This window comes from Tripterygium wilfordii, chromosome 19 (assembly GCF_013401445.1).
Source record: "Tripterygium wilfordii isolate XIE 37 chromosome 19, ASM1340144v1, whole genome shotgun sequence".
Classification (NCBI taxonomy): domain Eukaryota; kingdom Viridiplantae; phylum Streptophyta; class Magnoliopsida; order Celastrales; family Celastraceae; genus Tripterygium; species Tripterygium wilfordii.
The window spans coordinates 11,339,176-11,363,134 of record NC_052250.1 but is presented as its reverse complement, the minus strand read 5'-3'; the positions used below and the strand labels follow the sequence as shown (position 1 = coordinate 11,363,134).

At 36.9% G+C, this 23,959-nt stretch overlaps 2 protein-coding genes and 1 long non-coding RNA gene across 7 annotated transcripts; 1 reads left to right on the top strand and 2 right to left on the bottom strand.

Annotated features, from left to right (window-relative positions):
- Positions 1-200: 200 nt before the first annotated feature.
- LOC119984965 (DNA (cytosine-5)-methyltransferase CMT2-like) lies at positions 201-12,334 on the top strand. 5 transcript variants are annotated; one of them, XM_038829097.1, is made up of 26 exons: positions 201-970; positions 1,838-1,872; positions 1,972-2,161; positions 2,253-2,373; positions 2,470-2,834; positions 3,690-3,724; positions 3,834-3,936; positions 5,545-5,649; positions 5,736-5,855; positions 6,023-6,116; positions 6,860-7,065; positions 7,161-7,226; positions 7,349-7,443; positions 7,568-7,805; positions 8,594-8,652; positions 8,725-8,791; positions 9,253-9,582; positions 9,975-10,043; positions 10,129-10,215; positions 10,352-10,439; positions 10,982-11,100; positions 11,219-11,323; positions 11,401-11,444; positions 11,526-11,595; positions 11,668-11,771; positions 11,981-12,334. In XM_038829097.1, the coding sequence occupies exons 1-26, from the start codon at positions 368-370 to the stop codon at positions 12,165-12,167; spliced, it is 3,705 nt and encodes a 1,234-aa protein (XP_038685025.1). In that variant the 5' UTR covers positions 201-367; the 3' UTR covers positions 12,168-12,334. The 5 variants fall into 5 exon arrangements, 4 of the variants coding, with proteins under 4 accessions (XP_038685025.1, XP_038685023.1, XP_038685026.1 ...); XM_038829095.1 differs by having other exon boundaries at positions 201-1,081; XM_038829098.1 differs by having other exon boundaries at positions 201-1,081; positions 11,684-11,771; positions 11,981-12,122.
- Positions 12,335-19,476: 7,142 nt separating this feature from the next.
- LOC119985569 lies at positions 19,477-20,457 on the bottom strand. The gene is made up of 3 exons (XM_038829859.1): positions 20,328-20,457; positions 19,938-20,174; positions 19,477-19,784 (listed from the first exon to the last, which is right to left on the bottom strand). The coding sequence occupies exons 1-3, from the start codon at positions 20,455-20,457 to the stop codon at positions 19,477-19,479; spliced, it is 675 nt and encodes a 224-aa protein (XP_038685787.1).
- Positions 20,458-21,782: 1,325 nt separating this feature from the next.
- LOC119985338 lies at positions 21,783-23,363 on the bottom strand. The gene is made up of 3 exons (XR_005465087.1): positions 23,013-23,363; positions 22,584-22,832; positions 21,783-22,494 (listed from the first exon to the last, which is right to left on the bottom strand). It is a non-coding gene; the product is annotated as an uncharacterized LOC119985338 (long non-coding RNA).
- Between the last annotated feature and the right edge of the window lie 596 nt (positions 23,364-23,959).

Here is a 23,959-nt window from a genome sequence, read left to right as displayed (position 1 = left end):
CAGCGTCACGTCTTGAAAGTCAAAGACCATCTGGCAAAGCTGATCTGTATTGCAACAATCGTACGATCAGAATTTGACTCACGAATCAACAGTAATGAAAACGACCGCAGAGAATCCGAAGCTTTCGCAAGTGAAAAGACCAAAAAGTATTCCCCAAATAATACGATGATATCGCTCCGTCCAGTTGGCTAGCTCGGGCTCAGCCTTTTCCAGACCCCCAATCGACAAGTCCTGACTCCCGAGTCTTCTGACCAGTGACCATTACGGATTTCAGAATAAAATTAATAAAGAATACATATGAAGTTTCCTTATATCGTCAAGCACCATGCCTGACATGGATCCGAAGCTCCTAAAAATCTTCTGATAAATGGTTCCGTCTCGGTCTGTCAATGGAGTCACCCGGACCAACCAAATCCGTCTCGAAATCTTCGATATGTCGTTGATTCGTACGGCGGATGATGTACCGGTTCCTCTGAAAATCTGCTTCCCGAAATCGTCGACTGACAGGCTCAATCCAAGCCCGAAAAGTGCTACAATCCACAATGCAGGACCAAAAAGTAAGCTCAACTCCAGTAATGGATTTTGCATGCGGAGATCCCCTAGATTCTCTGCCGTTTCGGCGGCCAGGGACGAAGGTTGTGGTGTTTCTGTCGTCTTGAGGAGATCTCCGAGATTCTCGAATTGCAGTTCGGAGGTGGATTTTAGTGACGCGCGAGATGTAACGAAGACATGGAGCGGAAATAAGAAGAGAAAGCTTGGAGAGAAACGGTTCGATGAAAAATCCTTGAGAAGGAGCCCGAGGTTTGTCTCGTCCTCTGAGGCGGTTGTAAATGGCACTCCCAAGTCCCCTTCAGTCAAGGTAAGCCAAAAGCCCTACTTATGTTTTGAAAAATCCTTGAGGAGGAGCCCGAGGTTTGTCTCGTCCTCTGATACGGCTGTAAATGGCACTCCCAAGTCCGCTTCAGTCAAGGTAAGCCAAAAGCCCTACTTATGTTTTGAAAAATCCTTGAGGAGGAGCCCGAGGTTTGTCTCGTCCTCTGATACGGCTGTAAATGGCACTCCCAAGTTCGCTTCAGTCAAGGTAAGCCAAAAGCCCTACTTATGTTTTTGTTTTTTTTTTTAGTTTTGTATGTGTTTACTAATCTTGGTTCAACAAAGAATGTGAGTTTCTTCGCGAGTACATCACAGTGTCTCGCTGTTCATCTTGAATGTGTAACGTAAGCCAATTAATAGACTAATGGTGCAAAGTAACAGATGGTGAATGATGTTTAGGATGCGTAGTAAAGTACGCAGGTGAGTAAATATTTCAGTAATTAAGATAAATAAAGCTCGTTAACCATTTAGTGTTCTTAATTTTTGAACTTATTATTCACTGCGTTCATGGACTTTCAGTCAAAGGAATGTGCTTGCCATTCTGCTTGGGAAGGTTGTGTGTGATGAACTACTAATAAAACTTAAATTTTATAATTCAATTATTAAAATAAGGCAGTTTAGATAACGAAAGAAACCAAGCATTTTAGGTGAACATAACAAAACATCTTTTGTTGTCTGTTCTTACCCTTTCATCTGTTTCATTTCTGAGAATTAAGTCTTGGAAGTTTTTCTAATTGAAGGCAAAATTGATGGTTTTGGCATATCATTATTGTGGCCATTGATGCTAAAAATTTCATGAAAAAGAATGAATTTTTTCCTCTCAAATTTACAAAAATGGATGTAATGATGTTTTGCTAGGCGGTGAAAGAGGTCAGAGATGATGTTATGTGATAAAGTGGTGGATAGTATGGTTTTCTCTTTTTTTCCCTCTCTGTATCTGAACATGGATTCTTTGGTTTTGCAGAGTCAAATTCCTGCGGATGGAGGCTTGAAAACTAAGTGAGCTATAATTATAAAACATGCCATCTATGGTCTTGATTATTATGTCCCCACCAATTCCTTTTCTTTGTAAAAGTATTGTGAATGGTGTTATTGCAGTGCTGAAAAAGGACTAGATATGGCATGCTTGGAGGAAAAATGCTTGAGGAGATCTCCGAGATTGAGCTCATCCACATCTGGAACTGACAGGCGTTCTTCAGAATCCACCCAGGAAAACATTAAGAAAAGAAAATTGTTGGAAGAAAAGTGTTTGAGGAGATCTCCAAGACTGTCCTTGACCCTATATGGAGTAAAGTTACCTCAAAATTTAAAATCTCCTTGAAAGGTTGGTGTTGGTTGTGGATTACCAAAAATTTCTGACATCATCTCTCTCATTGCAGAAAGATGACAAGAATGGACCTCTGGCTTTGAAACGCCATGACACAAAATCTTCTGGTGAGAAGCACTTTAAGGGGTCTTCTGGAGGTGGACATGTCAATGAATTGCTTTCAAGAATACCAGGTGAAAACTGAAAAGCGGTTTCCAACATTTTCTTCCTTGTTGGCAGGGTTTGAAAACATCATTTTAAACTCTGTTATTTGGATTTTGGTTCATTAGATGAACTTGCTAAGAAGAAGTCTAGGACCACATTGGAGAAATTCAAACCAAGCATTGTGGATAAACCACTATTGAGACAGTGTCTGAGAACGGATACTCCTTCTGGGAATGGGAATGGTAATGGAAAAACCCCTAATAAATCAATTGAGTTACCAAAGTCAACTGGGAAACAACCTCCAAATGGGAATGGTGCTGGCAAAACTCCAATTAAATCAGTTGAGTTACCAAAGTCAACTGAGAAACAACCTCCAAATAAGACCTCACCTTCTTTGAAGAAGAAACATGAAATTATTAGTTTACTATTCGGAGATCCAATCCCCAGCGACGAAGCTCAAGAAAAATGGCGTTGGCGCTATGAAATGAAGGTGATCAACTTGATTTTTTTTTCTTTGGCATGAAATGCATACATTTCCATTGACCTCCGTATGTATGTTCTATGTTCCTATGTTGACTATACACTTCCAAGTGACCATAACTTGACCGAGTCTTAAGGACAAGACGAGTAAGGAAATCAAAGATGAAATCAAAGTGACAGGTGTAAGAATAGCTCTTCCATTTACCACTGTCACTATTTAAGAAGCTTGTATTAGTTTTACTATGTTCAGCTAAGACTAGTGGTAGTTCCAAATCTGAGAAAGTTGGCTCAACTTAATGCTACTGCAAGCTGTGGAAGAATTGGTCAAGGTCTTGAAAAAAAAGATATGTTCACTTGTAACATTTCCAAAAATGAATTTTGATTGATAATGATTCTTGTAAGATCTACCTTTTATAATATTTGTATTTTATTACCATATTAAACGCATTATACAAGCCGAAACAGTTATTGAAGAGCTGATCTTAGCTTCGATAAGTTAAGCCTATATAAGTTAAGAAATTGGGTTTGTGATAATTTGTAAAATACATATGCTTGTGACAAAGAGACATCTAAGAACAATAAATGAAGTACAACAATCCACTTTCATGGTTAGGAATTTCTCAAATCTCTCAATGGACAAACTTTTACGTTTCTGTCCAATTTCGAACATAACTTGGTCTTTTGGCATCCTTTTGGTACGAAACGTTCTCAAAAGTTAAACTACCAGAGAGATGTTTGTTTCAAATGAGTTGATGAGTAAGCATACTTTGAAATTTTCAAGTAACTGATTTGTCATTTTTGGCTAATATTAAAAATTAGTAATTATCTAATTGCAATACTGATATACCTTTTTTGGACTTTGCAGATTAAGAGATCTAAACATCGAAAATTCACCTTAGAGTAAGCAACAGTTTAAGTATCAGTAATTTTATTGTGTTCCTGCACTGAGATACATTAGGGCCAAATTCCATTGTTGGTGTTTTAATTTGTTCATGTTTGCTCTTTGTAGTGATGATGATGAAGATAAGATAGTTTGGAATGTGGAAAGCCATTACTCTCAAGCTAAAATTGGCGAGGATATTTTTAATCTTGGTGATTGTGCTTATATAGAGGTAATTGTTCTAAGTACGTGATAATCAGGATAAATGTTCTTCTGTTTTAGTGATGTTTTTCCTTTTGGCTAAATAGCTTAACCTAAGAATGTCTGCGTATTGTGTTTGCGTACACCTGAAGTGGAAACTTTTATTCCACTGAGTTCAACCTGCTAGGAAATGCCTCTGTTACTATTTCACCTATTATGCTTGGATAGCTTGGGCATTGTGTCTTTATCTTGTTCATATGTAATCTTTGCTAGCTTCAGAGGTGGTTATGTACTTATATTAGATATGCACTGTGAGCATGACTTGCAGTCGATGAAAAATTAGAATCTCTTGGTTGAGCTAAACTGAGTTTGGTTGAAATCATGTTAACCCATTTAACATGGAGTGAATAGATTAATTTCCATTTGACGTACCGATGCAGGATGAGAGATTTAATTGTTTATACCATTCTAGTTTTGTTGGTTTAATATTTTATTTAGTATTTCTTTGTTTCGTGTACAAATCTGTCATTTTTTTTTCTGGTACTATGCTTGAGTTGAGTCTGTTTTGATCAATTTGTATGATAGAACTATTTTGCTCTGACATCACCTGATCACTGTCTATTACTGTATTAAAATCAAGAAAATGTTGAGGTTTATGTTTTACTATTTTGTTGAGGCAACATGTCGACAAAATCTGTGAAGAGAAAGGAAGAGAGAACGCCAGAATTTTTTCGGGTTTTTGTTCTTATGGTTATTGTGATGTTAAGGCATATACTATATTAGATTCTTGTAGTTTGGTCGAGCTTTTGTTTATAATATAATATGGTATAGTTGTGCTTTAAAGGAAATTGTACACTTTTGGAATCATCCCTTTTTAATTAATTCTACTGCTGTCCAATATGTTTTATGTTAAGAAAAATATTTTGTGGAAATTATTGACCCTTATTCTTTGTTTTGTCTATCTCCTTTCACTTTCTTTCTCAATTGAAGTTTCTCCTGCGACACTGCATTCATTATTCTTCATCAATAACTTCATTGGCATGTATAAGGTGTATCCTTATGCGAGTATGATATACTTGGCTTGACTAGTCTCTCTGCCTTTCAGCCATTGGTTTCTTAAATGAATTTTCTCAAAACAAAATACTTTTATGCCTACAATATGATCATCCAGATGGCAAGCCGTGGTGTCTTAGTTAAGTTGCTTGATTGATGTGCAGATGTCATAGGTTCAAACCTCTAAAATAGCTTTTCTGAAATGTGCAACAATGGGGCAAAGCTCTATATATATATTCCCTCTCTAGATCCCACAATGACAAGAACCTCAACACTACTTTCTTGGCCTAAGATCATTCAGTCCACTGGTTTGATCATTCCAATGCTGTTTGAAAACCTGTAAAATGAAGGCTTCCTTGACTATTACGAACAGCATAAGTTCTCATATCCTAGGATTTTAAATTAACAAGTTTTTGCCATATTATGCATCATGTAGTGAATTGTGTTAGCAACTCTTTCAAGAATACTTGCTGATAAAGTTTGTATTAGAATTTTCAAAAAGAAGCTTATGCATCAGCCATTCCACTTAAAAAAACAAACACCTATTTTCAAAGTCGATAATGATTTATATGATAAGTGGTCACAGGGTGATGGTGGGCAAGAACATATTGGAAGGATTATAGAGTTCTTCAAAACAACCGATGGAGAAGATTATTTTCGGGTCCAATGGTTTTATAGAGCTGAAGATACTGTAAGTACATATTTTGTTGGGGGTGGTTTAAGTCATGTCATTCTATTGATAATGGAGTTCTGTGCTTAACATTTGTCTTCATTCAGGTTATGAAGGAAGAAGCGGCCTTTCATGACAAGAAACGAATATTCTATTCTACTATAATGAATGATAATCCGATAGAATGCATTATTTCAAAACTTACTGTTACACAAATATCACCTAGGGTATGCTTCCATCTTCATTTTGCCTTAACTAATTGAGTTTATTTTTCCTTGCCTTTTTTTTTAATCTTCTGATATTTTATGTAGTCTCTCAAGGACTCTCCAACCCTTTTGACACTCTAAGGATGTTGCAATTTATATTTTCATGAGACATTTGTGATTTATTGCAGGTAGGCTTAAAATTCAGCTCTATTCCACTCTCTGACTTCTATTTTGATACGGAGTATTGTGTAGAGTATTCGACATTTCGAAGCTTGGTAACTGGTAAGTATTTTAATAAGTTAGCACCCATAATAATTTGATAACTTACAATAAAAAGTCTTGCTGTTACTGTTTCTGAAAGAAACATTGTGAATTAACGGAATATGAACTGGGATAAAACGCGTCAGAGAACAATCTAAACTAGTTTAGGTTTGTTGATTTGTGTAAACTTTGGGATTTTTACCAAATACCATTCACGACTTTTAGCATTTTTATCATTTTATATTTGAATAGAAGTTGTGAGGTTTTAGAAAATCATACCTCAAAATTGTTTCGTATTTTTCTTTTTCAAAATTGTCTTTTTTTGGGTTGCAAAAACCTGTACTGCCCGGATCACATTGTTTTCTGTCCCTTTGCTTCAACAATGTTTAACTTTTATATCAAGGAGACAACATTGCCGCAACGACTTTTTTTGGGGGGGGGAGGGCTGTGTATATATGCCCTTCCTGGATCCCACAGGGGGCCACCACCGTTACGAGAATTTGTTTGCTTTACTTTTGTCCAACTTTTACAGGATACAATATTGCTTGATTGTAACTTGTAAGTGATTCATTAAAGACATGTCTAACAAGATGCAAATTTGATGCCATAACACTTTTGCATCTCCTAAAAGCTTTGATCTATTTGTGATTGCTTGTCTCATGGACTTTCATTTAGTTCTATAAGGAGTAAATAATTAAATAAGATATTTATTGAAATCATAGACGTCATGTTTGCAACTATATCTGATTTCCTATTCACTTCAGATAATATTTTCAAGAGCCATCACTCATTGCCAACCAGTTGCATTGAGCCCATTTCTACGGCAATTACCACTACTTTTTCTCCAGATAAGATTCATTTTGATAATAAAAAAAGGAAGTTGGCGCTGTTAGATCTTTATTCTGGTTGTGGAGGCATGTCGACTGGATTGTGCCTTGGTGCTAGAGCTTCTGGCAGTGATCTTGTGACGGTACCTTTTTATTAAGCTTTATCATGCCACCCACTTTAGCTGCCTGGGTTTTGATCTATATCAATAAAATGACTTACCGTTTCCCTTCATTATAGAGATGGGCCCTTGATAGTGATAGGTCTGCATGTGAAAGCTTGAAGTTGAATCATCCCAAGACACTAGTGAGTTTAGCTTATCTGCTGTATTATAATTGTCGAGTTGATGCTATTTAATTTTTTTGGGAGGTATTATAACTTGCGAACCTAGAGGTCAATTGAACCTCTGACCTCTAGGTTGTCTACAGGAAAGCATGTGGCCAACTAGTAGAGTTGCAGGGGTGCAACCTATAGGTAACATGTTCAATTCTTGGAAACGACCTCTTCACATATTATGTGGGGGGTAAGGTTTGTGTACATCTTGTATGTCCTCAACCACACCCACTGCAGGAGTCTTGTGCACGGGAGTTGTTTATCCTTTTTTTTTTCCTACTATAACTTGCATTCTGCTCCTGTGTAAAGGTTAGGAATGAAGCTGCTGAGGATTTTCTTGAGCTATTAAAAGCGTGGCAAAAGCTATGCAAAAGGTATGCTTCCAGTATAGAAAGAACACATCAATCAAGATCCATGGCCTCTAGAGTAGCCAAAGACAATGATGGTTCACCAAGTGATGATATATCCCCTGAAGAATATGAAGTTTCAAGCATTGTTGACATATGTTATGGCGATCCCGACAAGACCGGAAAGCATGGACTAAAATTTAAGGTACACCGCAAAAAAAAATTTGTCAGTTTGCCGCTTGATTGTCAAGTATTGTACTTGGTGTACTTCCGTATTGCAAAGCTTCACTGTCCTTGGGTTGATTGTAAGGTTGAGTAAATCATTTCTTGCAGTTATTATTGATGCCAAACTTGCTTCACTACTTTAACAGGCCAAGTTATGATCACTTATTTTGTCCTTAGCAACTACTTTTGCATACTGATGAGTAGAGCAAAGAATGGCAGATATAGACTATGGTGGGGAGTGGGAGTTGATATCTTAACTTGGAAGGCTGAGGAAAGCTATAACATTTTTTTTGAATGGGACGAAAGCTACATAATGTCTGCTGAAGGCTTAGTAATTGCAGTGATGCATGGGTCCTATCTGGTCATGAGAGGCCTCATCAACTTGTGTTGCATTTGATTAAATATAACTTTAACTGATTTGCAAATCCATGATAAACTTCTCAGTATCAAGCTGGATCCTGTTATTTCACAAGATTTTCCGTACAAGACAGCATATTGATTTTTTTATCCATGTTTTCTCTCCTGGAACTGTTGGAAATTCGTGTCCTAAATCCTAAACAAAAAGCTTTAGCAGTCATGTATTTTAGTTTTGCTGCCTTATTGTTTTCTATGTAGCATTTTACTGCATAAGGCATAAAAAACTGAATATGTACAGCTCAATTTAACCTTCGCTTATTTTATGGGTGCAGAATTGCTACATATTATTGACCTTTGTTTTAAGTTTTTGAATGGTGAATATGATTCTTCGCACCTACCTCTTCTTTTTAGGTGCATTGGAAGGGTTATGATGCCAGTGAAGATAGTTGGGAACCAGCTGATGGCTTAAGGTGTAGTACTAGCTATTATTGTCTTGTCTTTGCTAGAGTTCTTATGTTATTACTCACTTGTGAATGTCACAGTAATTGCCAGGACCGGATACACGAATTTGTGAGAAATGGTTTCAAATCGAAGATCTTGCCACTTCCTGTAAGTGTCCCCCACTCTCCCCAACTGACTTTAAGAGTGTGTTTGTATTGAGGGATTTGGGGAAGGAAAGAGAAGGGAAGGGGAGGGATTTGAAGAGAATTGAGGGGAAGATTTCATTAAACTTTTGCCAAAATACTTCCTCCCAAAATGGGGTCATTTGGAGGGAAGGGGTGGCTAATTAAATTATTTATAAGTTAAAAACTTATTTTACCCTTGTATGTAAATACTTTAACATAAAAAATAAGGATAAATTAGTAAATTAAACCAATTTTCTTTCTATTCTTTTTTTTAATGTATCCAAACATGAGAGGGAAAAGTATTCTACCTTCCATTCTCTTCCCTTCCCCCAAATCACTCAACCTAAAAACTCTCTAAGTGATGGATGCTTAATACATCAAAAATATTATATTATTGTGATGACTAGTATTATTCTTCACAATCCAATGTACAATGTGTTTCAGGGCGATGTTGATGTTATTTGTGGGGGACCTCCATGCCAAGGGATTAGTGGCTATAATCGCTTTAGAAATGTTGCTTCCCCCCTAGCTGATGAAAGAAATCGTCAAATTATTGTTTTTATGGACATAGTGCAGTTCTTGAGACCTAAGTTTGTATTAATGGAAAATGTAGCTGACATACTAAGGTTTGACAATGCTTCTCTCGGAAGATATGCTTTAAGTCGTTTGGTGCATTTGAAATATCAAGCAAGACTTGGTACTATTGCTGCTGGCTGTTATGGTCTTCCACAATTTCGGTTGCGCGTTTTCTTGTGGGGTGCTCATCCAAGTGAGGCAAGTTTCTTATTGCATAATTTGAATCACAATTCTTATCTGCTGCAGGTCTTTGTTTAAGAACTTCTGCATTGCCCATAGAAGCAGTTTTTTAAATTATTTATATTATAACAGTTAGTAATAGAAAAATATTGCAACTTTTAAGTGCTACCAAAAAAATCTTGTCTCACATGGGTTCTCTCTCTGTCTGCTGTATTGTTATCTGCAGAAATCATCCCAATTCCCATCATGATTATTTGTTTACAAACTTCTAAATTGCAAACCATCAAATTTTGTTCATATAGCCAATATTAAAACAACAACATCAGAACTTTGCACTGCTACAATAGAGCTACTTAAGAAATTTATATATGATATCAAAATTGACATTTGCTTCCTGTTTTTGCCTGCAGAAATTACCCAAATTCCCACTTCCCACACATGACGTTATTGTCAGATATTGGCCTCCCCCTGAGTTTGAGGTATTGATTTGTTCTGCGCAGTTTCTTAAAATTTTTTACTTTGTTGGCCAGTATCCATATGACACATTAAATTGTTTTCTTGAAGCGCAATACTGTTGCTTATGATGAAGGTGAACCTCGCAAACTTGAACGGGCGATTGTTCTTCAAGATGCCATTTCTGATCTCCCGAATGTATTTCTCGCACATTATCCACTTTTTAGGATCTTCCAATTTACTTTCTTTTTTTGCTTGAAAAAAGGACCAATTTACTTTTTCTTCAATTATTACTCGATTTGAATAAAACTTAATGCTATTTTCATGTAAGTAGGTCACAAACCATGAAACACTTGAGGAAATGTCCTATGACAAGCCTCCAGAAACAGATTTTCAACTACATATAAGGTCAACCAAAGATGGTAACTTCTTAAGCTGGATCATATTCATATGGAATTTCTCTTGAACATTTTCTTTATTGAATGCTATACTATACAGCAGATTCTTCAGAATTTTGTTATCTCAATAATTTCACCCTTTCCATTAACACTGTTATATTTAATTATTTACTGTCATGATAGTTGCTACCTTCCCATTTAGACTGCAAGCAGGTACTCTCTCACCCCACGATGGCATAGATTAGGAGTTCATGGGGTGTGATATTTTTTGGAAACGTCCCTGGTTTAAATTATTGTTAACTCCTTCCATTGGAAGACATGTCAAATTTCATTCACGATGCTGTTTAATGTTGCCAGAATTCGTTGCTTGCTTTTGGGTGTTAACACGTGCAGGCACAGAGCCAAACAGCAGAACTAGCTGCCTGCATTTCTTCTATTATTGTTGCTTGCATCATACTGCATTCTTATTCTTTTTCTTTTTCTTTTCTAACCATCCATTTTTCTCCTCTTTCTGTTTCTAACCATCTCTTTTTTTCCCCTTTCTGTTTTTTTCCTTGATTTGCTAGAGATCACTGGTTCTGCATTGACTGATACTACAAGGGTCAAGATTTCACTTTACGATCATCTTCCTTTGCCGATTTCAGAAGATGATTATGTTAGAGTTTGCCAAATTCCAAAAAGAAAGGTCTGCTAAATATGGAATTTAGATTGACATGTTGAGCTTCTAATCATTGCTCTTATTTATAATCTAGGATTTTTGAGAGAAGATTCCTGCTACTATCACTAATTTAGCACTTTTTCAGGGAGCAAATTTCCGGGACCTCCCTGGTGTCATTGTAGGAGAAGACAATGTGGCCCGGCGGGATACATCTAAGGAGCAAATGCTTTTGCCTTCTGGAAAACCACTGGTGAGCCATTCATTTTCTTCTTGAACAGGAGAACTACATTGTTTTTCATTAATAAATGATAACACGAGTGTGTATAGGTACCAGATTATGCCTTGAACTTTGAACAAGGGAAGTCGAAAAGGTTAGATATTTCCTTCCTTGCCTTTCTTGATATCTGTTTCAGCTTCCATGTTATTCTTTGATTGAAACTGAAGACTTGTAGGCCATTCGCGAGATTGTGGTGGGATGAAACAGTGCCAACCGTAGTGACTTTTCCTAATTGTCATGCTCAGGTATACTCTTGCTCTTGATGTTGCAATGGTCTCATATAGCGAATATTTTTACGACCTTCTAAAACTCTGCAGGCATTGTTACATCCAGAACAGGATAGAATACTTACAGTACGAGAATGTGCAAGGCTGCAAGGTTTTCCTGATTATTATCGGTTCTGTGGGACAATCAAAATGAGGTATATGAGTTGCTTCCTTCTGAACATATGTTCCTTAAATGTCTGGTTAGTTATTTGCTTTCAGATAAGACTTATTAACATGGATAAACATTCTCTACTTCTAATCTCTTCCCAGCTCAGTTAAAAACAACTCGCTTATTGCCTCTTTATCTGCTGCATATTCTCTGGTCATCATCTCTGCAGCATTTGTTTTTCTGTACCTTGTGCAGATATCGTCAGGTCGGAAATGCAGTTGCCATCCCTGTTGCACGAGCCTTAGGATATGCATTGGGTATGGCATTTCAAAAACAAGGTGGGGACGAGCCGCTGATGACTCTTCCCCAAGGTTTCTCTCATTCTACTTGTGTTCAATTAGCAAAATCATTGTCTGAAAAAGAACCAACTAGTATTCTTTAGTTATGTCCCCAGTCATTCATCTTAACATTATTTTTAACTGTCATAAGGTTGTTCTGGCCGTACTGGCTTCATGGGCCCCACAAACAGGTTCTGTAACTTATAACTTATTGACCTTCCTTGACCATTAGATTTTGTGCACAATAATAAAACAATAAATTCATTGCAAATTATTCCAATATATGATATATGATTTATCTCATCTTTCCCGGTCAGCAGTAATGTGAAAATTATGGCCAATGGCCTGTATGGTGCCAGATTAAACCGTGGAGATAGCATTTCTGATCATGGGCTGTGTATGCCATGGGCTTGGGGTGGGCCGCTCAGGGCATTGGGCCATAATGAAGTATTTTTGCCAAAGGGAGCCGATATTTGCACACGATATTGAACTCAACGCACACAATTACTTAATACATTCTTAATTGGTTTTCAATATACATACTGAGTTTCTTAAAAAATCCTTTCATACATATTAATTATATAATATTTAATATGTTAAACTACCCTTTCTCCTTCCATATATATCTCAACTTCCTTCCTTTAATAATCATTAAAATATTTTTGACAGTTATTTCAAAATCAATTCTGTAGATTAAGTTTAGAAAGTGGAGAAATAGACACAAAAGACTTGATAATATTGAATTATATTAAGGAGAAATAGACAAAAAAGATTTCATATTATTGGAAAAAATTTTAATAAAATCTTGCATACCTTTTTTGCAATGAAACAACAAAGGGAATGTCAAATCAGGACAATAATCAATTCCTAAATATACACCACATTCGAAAATAAAAATATGGTGGTTAAAATTTGCAATTGGAGGATAAATCTTATATCCTCCACCGTCAAACATAGAAGGGTTACCAATATCATATTAATACAATTAAAATAAAAAATTATATACTTACTTTATTGGGGAGATTTTGTCCAATATCGCTTTCTTCATTGTTTTCTACGAGATTCTCAGTAGTGTTTTTTTTTTCATAATTTTCAGCAAGTTTCCTCTCTTCTTCAATGTAACTAGGCGAAGACATTAAATTCTCTGTCATAATATTGTTCTTATAATCCATGAATATCCAATATTGGGAGAAAGATGGAAGACTAAGAGAAGATAGGAGATGAGAGCAAAACGATCATTCGTATAAAAATTTAACTAAAGGATTAGGGTTACAAAGTTAAATTTAATTATATTGTATTGAGTAAAAAATATGGGTGCAAAAAGTAGATAGGTTTTAAAGTAATTTCATTTAAGTATAAATTGATAAACTAAAATATTTTTAAAAAATATGTGTGTATTGAGTCAAATTTGTGTGTAAAATGTAAATATCGGCACCCTTTGACAAAATAATACTCAGACCTAAAATTTAACGGTCTGGACAAAATAGTACATTTCCAAGCCCGTCTTGGACGGTCTCGGCCCACCACATACATTGGGCCAGGATTGTATGTCGTGCCAAATTCAAAGTTTAGTAGGCCTACACCTGGCTCGGCCCAGAAAAATATGGGCCTATATTATAACCCAAACTAGTTTATAGACAAAGAATGCAAGCAAAACGGTGTCACTTAAAATCAGCAGCACTTTTTTCTGCGCTGATGAATTGCTTGGAAGTACACAACTGAAGTCTACACAATCTTACGTGTGTGAATAGATTCCAGAACTCTATTTTATTGTTTAAAGGAACAAGACGAGAAAACATTAACACTATGCCTTTAGACTATCATCAACAGCCGACCAGCAAGCCACCCACCTGCCTATAGGTCTGAACATGTTATCCCAGATCGAAGTAGCGGAACACAGACGACCGGTTAGTTAGTTAGTCTCCTGTATGAAATGTTGCATTCCATGCATCTCTACAAACTGCCATTTCATTTACATGGCTACACCACTCAGACGTCTACCTCCGACCCAATCTTTTACAGTGGCAAGGTCCTCTCTCTCTCTCTCTCTCTCTCCGGCTCTCCCTCCAAGCGAAAAGCTCCTTTTGTTTTCTTGATAGAACTCACACATGAACTCTGTGCCTTTCAAGGAAGACAATCAAATTTCCTTTGTGTTAACAGAAGGAAGATGCGGCAAATACAATGAGAATTCTCACTCAAGCTTAGCCATTTGGTGCCTCCATATTCACAAATGTCGTCAATTCTTGGACACTTTGTCGACAACAATTCCTAGCTGGTGCACCAGTAAATCGAAACCACATGAAGTTTGTGTTTATGTGAACCAATTCTTTATCTAGCTCACCACCATTCTTCCGCTTGAAACAAAAATCTTGAGATTCATATGCATGTCGTGCACCGTTTTCATGAATATAACCATAAGACACATTGTCGTGCGGTTCAAATTAAGCAGTGTACGCCTAACTAAGTTGCAAGTTAAAAAGGTTTTTGAATGAGTATGGCAGCATAATGAGACATTCCCAGGGGATTAATGCAGGGCGGCGTGATGAAATGAACATTCTACTTGAACCAGTTGATTCAAATCTCGAATACCAGGATTAAGGCTTCAACACTTTGATGATTCAAACGAATACCAAGAGTTGGAAAGAGGACAACTCGTCTCAATATTATTTCAACATCAATTTCTTTGAATGAGGGTTACAATTTTAAATAGTTAACTCTAAAATCTTAAATCACTCGTAATGGGAAACTAATACTTAATAGTAAATAAATAAAACTACTCCTAATTAAAAAAATACTTGACCTCTAAAAAAATAATAATTGTTTATCAAGCAATAGATTTCCTAAAATATCAAATAAATTATTGGGACAGATAATTCAACTATACTCAAATCAATGGAATCCAAGTTCAAGTCTTCATATTTTTCTCCATAATAATCGTCATAGATTGGTTCTTCAAATATCTCTTCTTCATCTTGATAATCATCTTCAAATACCTCTTCCTTTTCCAACCATTTCAGTAAGAGACCACTCTCTCCTTATGTTATTTGATTGAAGCAGGAGAAGTGGATAACCCATTTCTTCGAATCAGACCTGTGACTTCTATTCTATACCATTTAGCTGTAGAGTCCCATTGCCAAAACTTCTCCATTGATTGCCAGAGCCACTCTAGAGATCAAGGAAAAAGAGGTTCTCCTACCTTTGGCCCTCTCTGAAATAAGCACCCACCTCTCATCCTGCTCTCCAAGACATCAAAAGATTTTCGCTCAACCGAAATCAGAAACTTACTCTTAAGCCAACATGGGTCCCAACACCTTCGACCATGCTCACATCTGGAGGACGGTCTCTCAACCATTTCCGTATCAGACTTGTTCTTCTAAAACAAGGAGCGCCAACCCTTATGAGCTGCAGAAGATGGCGGTTGTTGAGTCTAAGAAGGGAGATCAGATTGGGCTTGTGCAGGATTTGTACGGTGGAGAGGATGATTTGCAATGTTTTACGGGACGTTTGAATTTTTCATATGGGCTTGGGTGTGGGAAAGGGCAAATGGTTGTTGGGTCTAAGCAGGTTGTGGGCAAGAGAAGAGAGGAGTTGATTGTGACTAGACTGGATGAGGCCAAAAGCCATGGTAGAAATAGGGAGGTTTGTTTGCACATTCGGCGGCGTAAAAAATGTACGAAGTCGAAAGCGGTGGGTGAAAAAGGTAGTATAGTAGGTACAAAGAGAAGGCGGAGGGATTGTTGTGGCTGAAGTGTGGGAGGGAGAGGCTCTGGATCATAAGGGTAAAACATCTAAGACGGAGGGTGAAAGAGGTGGTATGGTAAGTACAATGCAAAAGCGGAGGAATTGTTGTGATAGAAGCAGAGGAGGATGGGATGGGCAAGAGGGCATGGTGGTAGCGGCGGCTGGGGTGGTAAGGATAGGTTGAACATATCCTAATCTTTCATGGAGAGAGAAACCAAAAGGCTTGCGGGGGAGTGTTGAATATAGTTGTGTATATCTTTCTTTGTTTGTTTTTATTTAGTCTCACTTTGTATAGTTAGCATTACCTAACTCTCCATGTTTAGTGTAAGTGTGTGTGTGTGTGTGTGTGTGTATGCGTGTAACTCAAGTGTGATGTGAACATTCACTTATGCATATTCACTCAAATAAGGGTTTCTCTCGTGGTTCCTTTTTTCACAAATACCAATCAGTAAAACAGATGTTAGAATAGACGATAATTGATGCAAGAATTTAGCACTAAAATAGACTATATCATATCACATATGACACGTAAAAGTTAAAACTGGCTTGAATTTTCAAGTGATGTATCAACTGATCAAAAGCCTAGTGTTTATTATTTAGGCTTCCATGCAACGATGTGTTCTGAGTCTTTTGACCATTCAACATCAACTGATGCCATCTATACTTTCTGAACATCATAAGCAAACTGTCAACTGGTGTATAATCATAATAGAATAAGAGCACTTACAAAATGAGGTATAATCCAAAGGGACATCCTTTCTAGCTTCATCTTCTGTAGCAGCAAGATGTAGACCAAGTCATTTGCCAAATTAGATGAAGTGCCAGATACCCCCAAGTTGACTATTCTTCTCATCTAACTGCTTACACAGAAGAGCTACAACTCTCTGAAGGTTCAATAGCCGCTTGTCCATAATCCCTAATCATTTCATATAACGTCACTCGTCTACAAATTGTTGGAAATAAAATGAAGAACACAAGATAACTTGCTGTGATGCTTTTGTGTTATATCTATTCAACGATAAAGGTGCCAATATATAGGCTTACAACTTAACAGACATGCTAGACTCAAGCAACTATGTGGAGAAAGAAATGGCACTACTTTATGAGTGCTTTGACCAAAACAACAAACAGCCAACATGGCCAACGTGAAGAGAAAACAGGAAACAAACTTGCTAAGAAAGTGCTAACTAATTAGACTTATTCAACAGTGGCTTGCTGCAATTTAGAATCACATTTTAACACTCTCCCTTGATTCAAAATTACACACACCAAGCCGCGATCTGAAGTAGACATGCTTGTTACGAGAGAGTGACTTGGTGAGAATATCTGCCACTTGTTCATTTGTGCCACAGAACTTCAAGGTGATCATCCCACTTGCTACCAGATCTCTTATAAAGTGATACCGTATGTCTATGTGCTTTGTCCTGCCATGAAAGACAAGATTTTTTGTCATTGCAATTGTGGCATTGTTGTCACAAAATATTTCAGTTGCTCCTTCTTGCTCTTGGTGAAGATCTACAAGTAATCTCCTCAACCATACTGCTTGACATACAGAGGAAGTCGCTGCTATATACTCTACTTCTCAAGATAATAATGTTGTTGTTAAGTGCTTCTTTGAACTCCAACAAATAACTCCTGAACCAAGACTGAAAATGCTTCCTAAAGTGCTTTTGCTATCATCCAAAGAATTACCTACCCAGTCACTGTTAGTAAAGCCATGTAATCTGAAATTAGTTACATGAGAATACCATATTCCATAGTTTATTGTTCTAGCAATGTAACACAAGATTCATTTAGCTGCACCAAGATGTTGCTTTGTAGGGCTATGCATAAACCTTGACACCATACCAACAGAGAATGCAATATCTGGCCGAGTATGCATCAAATAAAGCAAACCACCAACCAAGCTTCTGAAATAGCTTGCATTGGTCAATTCTGTGCCATCCTCGAGCTTCAACTTTTCATTCATATTCATGGTTGTGTCTGCTTCTTTGCAACCAAGCATACTGAACCTTTCTAGAAGATCTGTTGCATACTTCCTTTATGAAATAAATACTCCACCTTCTTCTTGCATCACCTCAAGCCCAAAAAAATAATGCAACAAGCCTAAATTTGTCATCTCAAATTTCTTCATCATACAAGCTTTGAATTTAGCCACAAGAGATTGAGAATATCCCATATAGATCATATCATCAACATAAAGACAAACTATAAGAAAGTCATCTTTACCTTGCTTCTTCAAGTAAAGCATGGGCTCATTCTCACTCCTTTCAAATCCACTTTGTCAAAAGTAGGAATCAATTTTACTATACCATGCCCTTAGAGCCTGCTTCAGTCCGTACAATGCTTTCTTCAACCTATATACCTTCTCTTCACTCCCACTTACAATGAAACCTTCAGGTTGAGTAACATAAACTTACTCTTCCAAATCACCATTTAAAAAGGCTGATTTAACATCAAATTGATGAACATCCTACTTTAATTGAGCAGCCAAGGCTAAAATAGTTCTCACCGTTTCAAATCGAGCAACTAGAGAGAATGTTTCTTCAAAATCAATGTCTTGCTGTTGTGAATACCCCTTTACTACAAGTCGGGCCTTATGCTTTTGTATGCTTCCATCTGCATGATATTTTGTTTTGGATACCCATTTCAATCCAATAACATTTTTACCTTCAGGCAAGTCCACCAACTCCTAGGTTTCATTTTTTCAATTGCAAGCATCTCTTCCTTCATTGTATTGCACCATTCTTCTTTATCTGATGCATCTTCAAAAAAAGTTGGATCATAAACAATTTAAGCAAAATTGCAAGACAAATAAATTTCTCTCAATGATCTAAATTTCCTTGGAGGAGATTCTTTAGAGGAGTCAGATGATGATGAGCTACTACGGCTAGGAGAATTTATGGGTGCTGGATCCACAACTTCGTTTGTGAAAGGAGTATCATTATCACTTGAAATATGGACATGTGATTCAGCACCAGCACTGCTAATATTCCAATCCCAACCTGCATCTTCATTAAACACTACATTTCGGCTAATGATCATCTTGCCACTAACAGGGTTATATAGCCTATATGCTTTGGATTGAGGACAATAACCAATGAAAATGCATTTTTCATACTTTTTGTCAATCTTATGATAAGCTTGTAAATTGACCAAGGCATAGGCAATACAACCAAAAATTTTCAAGTGGCTTACCCGAGGCTTTCTACCCTTCCAAGCTTCATATGGAGTTTGATTCAATACTGCCTTTGTGGAAGAAATGTTCAATAAATAGACTGCTGTAGCAACTGCTTTTGCCCATAACTGATATGGAAGACCCTTAGCCTTTAGTAAGCTTCTAGCCATTTCAATAATTCTTCCGCTCAGCCACACCATTTTGCTCCGGTGCGTAAGGTGTTGTTCATTCCCTGTGAATGTCATTTTCTTCACGAAAGGAATTAAATTCATTAGATAAAAACTCACCGCCCCTATCCGTGCGTAGAGCCTTTAAACGTACACCACTTTGCTTCTCAACCAATACTTTGAATTTCTTGAAATATCCAAAAGTTTCTGACTTGAATTTCAAGAAGTAGACCCAACTCATATGGCTATAATCATCAGTAATTAGCAAAAAATATTGACTCCCACCAAATGATTCAGTGTGCATAGGGCCACACAAATCAGCATGTACTAATTCAAGACAATTAGTAGCCCTCCATGCTTTTCCGACAGGAAATGACTTTCTACTTTGCTTTCCATAAACACATGCCTCACATAAAGAGTCGAGAGAATAAAATTTTGAAGCCCAAGAACCATTCCTTTTTGACTGAGCAACTTCAGGCCATTGATATTCAAATGCCCATACCGTAAGTGCCACAAAGTAGAATCATTTTCCTTCCCAACAACAAGAGCTTGACCTTGTACACTGGAAACCTCAAGAGGAAACATTTTATTTTCTGTCATACGAACATTGACTATTGTATGACCTGACTTTTTCTCTTTAATAAAACATGCTCCATCATCAAACAAAATTGCATATCCACTAGTCATTCATTGTCCAATACTTAATAAATTATGTGCCAAACCAGGAACAAAGAAGACAACATGGAGATGTTTTACCTCTTTGTGGCTAGTTTTGACAGCAACTGTACCTTTCCCTTCAACCTGAATGGGCTTATTATCTCCAAGTCTAACCTGCAACTTGTGTGACTCATCAAGCTCCTTGAACATTGATCTTACTCCAGACATATGTTTAGAACAGCCACTGTCTAAAAACCATACTTCATTTGAAACATCGTTAGCACTAGAATGAACCATGAACAACATACTTTCCTCTTCATTTTCTTCTACATAGTTTGCTTGCTCTTCTCTGCTCCAGCAATTTGCTTCTATATGCCCAAATTTTTTACAATAGTAGCATTGAACTCCATTCTTGTAATTCTAGTATTCACCAAATGTCTGCCTTTGACCACCAGCTCGCCCTCTACCTCGGCCTCGGCCACGGCCATGGCCATGGCCACGTCCACGTCCTCAGAATTCACCTCTTCCATAGCCTCTTTCTCCAAACTTGTCTTGTTGAATGGATGACTCCTCCTTCACTTGAAATGCCTTGTCTTCAAATTTTTCTAGTGACCTATTCATCCTTGCTTCATGAGCTTGCAAAGAACCCATTAGTTCATCAAACGAAAAAAATAGACAAGTCTTTGGACTCTTCAATGGCAGCAACCACATGATCAAAATTTGGAGTCAAACTCCTCAAAACTTTAGCAACTATAGTTTGATCATTGATTTTCTCACCATATGACTTCATCTTACTCACAATTCCATTCACTGTAGAAAGAAAATCTTGCACAGATTCTCTATTTTTCATAAATAAAGTCTCAAACTCACGGCCGAGTGATTGAAGTTTCACAGCAATTTCCTTCGATGACCCTTGATACTCATTTCGCAGTAGCATCCAAGCTTCTTTAGAGGTTGTTGTTGTAGCAATTCTTGAAAAAAAATCGTGTCATGAAGAGCTTGTTGAATGAAGAACAATGCCTTAGAGTCCTTCTTCCTGTTTTCCTTCAGCTTTTGCTCTTCATCGGGATCAGCATATTCATTCTCTACTAAGTCCCAAATATCTTGACACTTAAATAGAGTCTTCATCTTGATGCTCCAGAAATCATATTGTTCCCCTTTGAAAATAAGGATTTGTGGTTGGGACATGTTCAGAGAAGCTCCATTGATAGCCATGATAATAGTCTCCAAAAAAAATTTTAATGCTCACTCACTACGCCCAGTGTAATCGAAAAGCTGCTCCGATACCACAAATTTGTTGGAAATAAAATGAAGAACACAAGATTACTTGTTGTGATGCTTTTGTGTTATATTTATTCAATGATAAAGGTGCCAATATATAGGCTTACAACTTAACAGACATGCTAGACTCAAGCAACTACGTGGAGAAAGAAATGGCACTACTTTATGAATGCTTTGACCAAAACAACAAACATCCAACATGGCCAACGTGGAGAGAAAACAAGAAACAAACTTGCTAAGAAAGTGCTTACTAATTAGACTTATTCAACAGTGGCTTGCTGCAATTTAGAATCACATTTTAACACAAATTGCCTACGCAAGCAATGAAAGAAAACATATATTAGCAACAAAGTTGTCGAATAGGAGGGAAAACAACTCATTATTGTTCCTAGAATGTGTGTGTTTTGTACTTTTGTCCCCATCAACAATCAAGAAGACGTAGAAGAAGATGATGATAACATCAACTTAGAGGAAAACCTTTAGATAATTTCCATCAAGAGCTATGGCTAGGCTGCAGTCTGCAATGGCATCAATAATTTGGCCTAATGCTTTGTATGCAGCAGCACGATTGCAGAAACAAATTGCTGCAAAAGGTCGTGACTCCCCATTGCATGACAAAGCAGAAGTATAATGTTCAATAGCTTCTGAATGTCTTCCAGCTTGAAACGCTTCGTTTCCTGCAGCCTGCAGTAAAACATAACAATGGCATGACCTTAAAAATTTCCATCAACCTAAAAGAAAAATGCCAATATATCAGCAAATGCTTCTACGCTTCCATTGCAGCATATGGAGATCAAACACAGCTATAGTAAAATAAAAGCGAAAATATCAAAACTTTTTGAGAATACTCGAGTGCAACAACAGAAAGTGGGGAACAGATGAGATTAAAACTAGAACAATTGCTTGGTATTCAACTTTTTGAGACACAGCAAGGATGATTTACAATATATGTAATAAAGTTTTTTATTTTACTTTCCCTTTGTTGTTCTCTGACATCAGATTTGTCTGAACCCTTTAATCTCGATCTCTTTTCAAGTAAGGGTCTATGTTGATGCATTCGATCAGTTCTCTTTCACAATCGATGGAAAACAAACCATTGAATAATAAAATCATATGAAGTCTTGTTACAAATAAGGAACTGAGACTCTTCAGAGGACACACCAACAGCCCTTCACACATACCATAAAATGGCAACAAAACGATACACAGACACCTTGTAGATTTCATTGAATCCAGTCACAAGAAAATCTAACAAATATCATTATATGTATAGGCACAAAACAGGTTTTGAGGGCATTGATGATTTCAGAGTCCGGCTTACTGATTGAATGGCATACCCTATGGCGCAAGAGCTCATGCACAGTGGCAACTAAGGGTATGGACGATTCCAAAGCCTTGCTTCCATTCCTGGACAAACGGTTGGCCAGGCAATAGCTTGATCACGATTCAATGTTTAAGAAAGAACAAAGAAGTGTAATGTCCACAAAGATAGTAACCCCCTTGTAGTAAAACCCTCTACCTCGTGCTTCTCCAGTGAAGCAATTTCCTCCTCCAGCTTTCCAAGATGAAAAAGTGATCTGAATATCAGAAGGCAACGCCAAAGCCTGAAGGAAGGACTCTTTGAAACTTCAGAACCATCTGGATTCCCTAACAGGCTATCACCATCTGCAGACGGAGAATTAATTCCTTTCAGCTGAATCGAAGGTCTGCTCGCATGGCAGAATTACCTCTTCATACCTCCGCAGCTGTGTACACGCACAAAGTTAATCCACCGAGCCATATTAAGATACTTTCATAACACATTTAGATATACTCTAATGATTCACGTTAAATAATATTGGGTTTTTTTTTGGAGCAACCTTACATTATATATTTAGTTCCAATAAAGAAAAAAGTTAATTGGTGTATGTAAGGGAAACACAAACCGGGAAAAGAGCTTCTGCCAGCTCTCATTTCAAGTAATTTCTCTGAATACGAACTTATAGATAGAGCATCTGCAATAACTTCCAGCGCAGTCTCTGTGTCCTTTGTTGCTCTCCTTAGAAGAAGATCCGCAGAAAGTTGGAAGGATTCAAACACTTTCTGCCAGTAAATCACGAAGATCACTCATTGAAAACATCTAGGCGAAAATCAAATATCTTCACAATATTTCCAAGACTGGATAGAATCTTAAACCAATTTGAAAGTGTCTCGCTACAGACACAGCATAAAGTAGCAATAAATTGTATCTTAAAAGTAAGGCTTTTAGTTTGTCCTCAAATAAGGAAATTTTCAAGTTTGAATTTCTTAAAAGTCTTTCTATGCAAAGCTACCATATATCTAACAAACGTTTATTAAGTGGTTTTACTGAAGTTCTAGTCATATTAGAAACCAATGTTCAATCCATTCGAAAATCCTCATTCAATCAAAATCGGTTGGAAATTCCAACCGATTGTATCGATTGATAATCCGTGAAATTCTTGTAGTGTCTATATATATTATTGAACAAAGACTATGATAAACAAAGAATGGTATGAATTTCAATATATAAATTTGTCTTAACCTTATCTTGTTCATTATAACGAGAATGACGTGAATTCTCAATTTGAACTACAATCCCAATGAATCTATTCACTGGCTTTTTGGATATCCTCATACCTACACACCAATGAACATTATGTATACTCAATACTCAATCCCTAGTATTTTTTTTTTGATAAACAAAGACATTAATTCCTGATATTTTCATATAAATTGTTGACAACCTTAGACCAAAAATTATCTTTTTTGGTTTCATCACAACACTAGAATTCATTCTTGTGTTAAGTCAAGCAAGAGATTAACACATCATCTTCGCCCGCATAGAAATTTTCCAGTCTTTCTTACTTTCCTT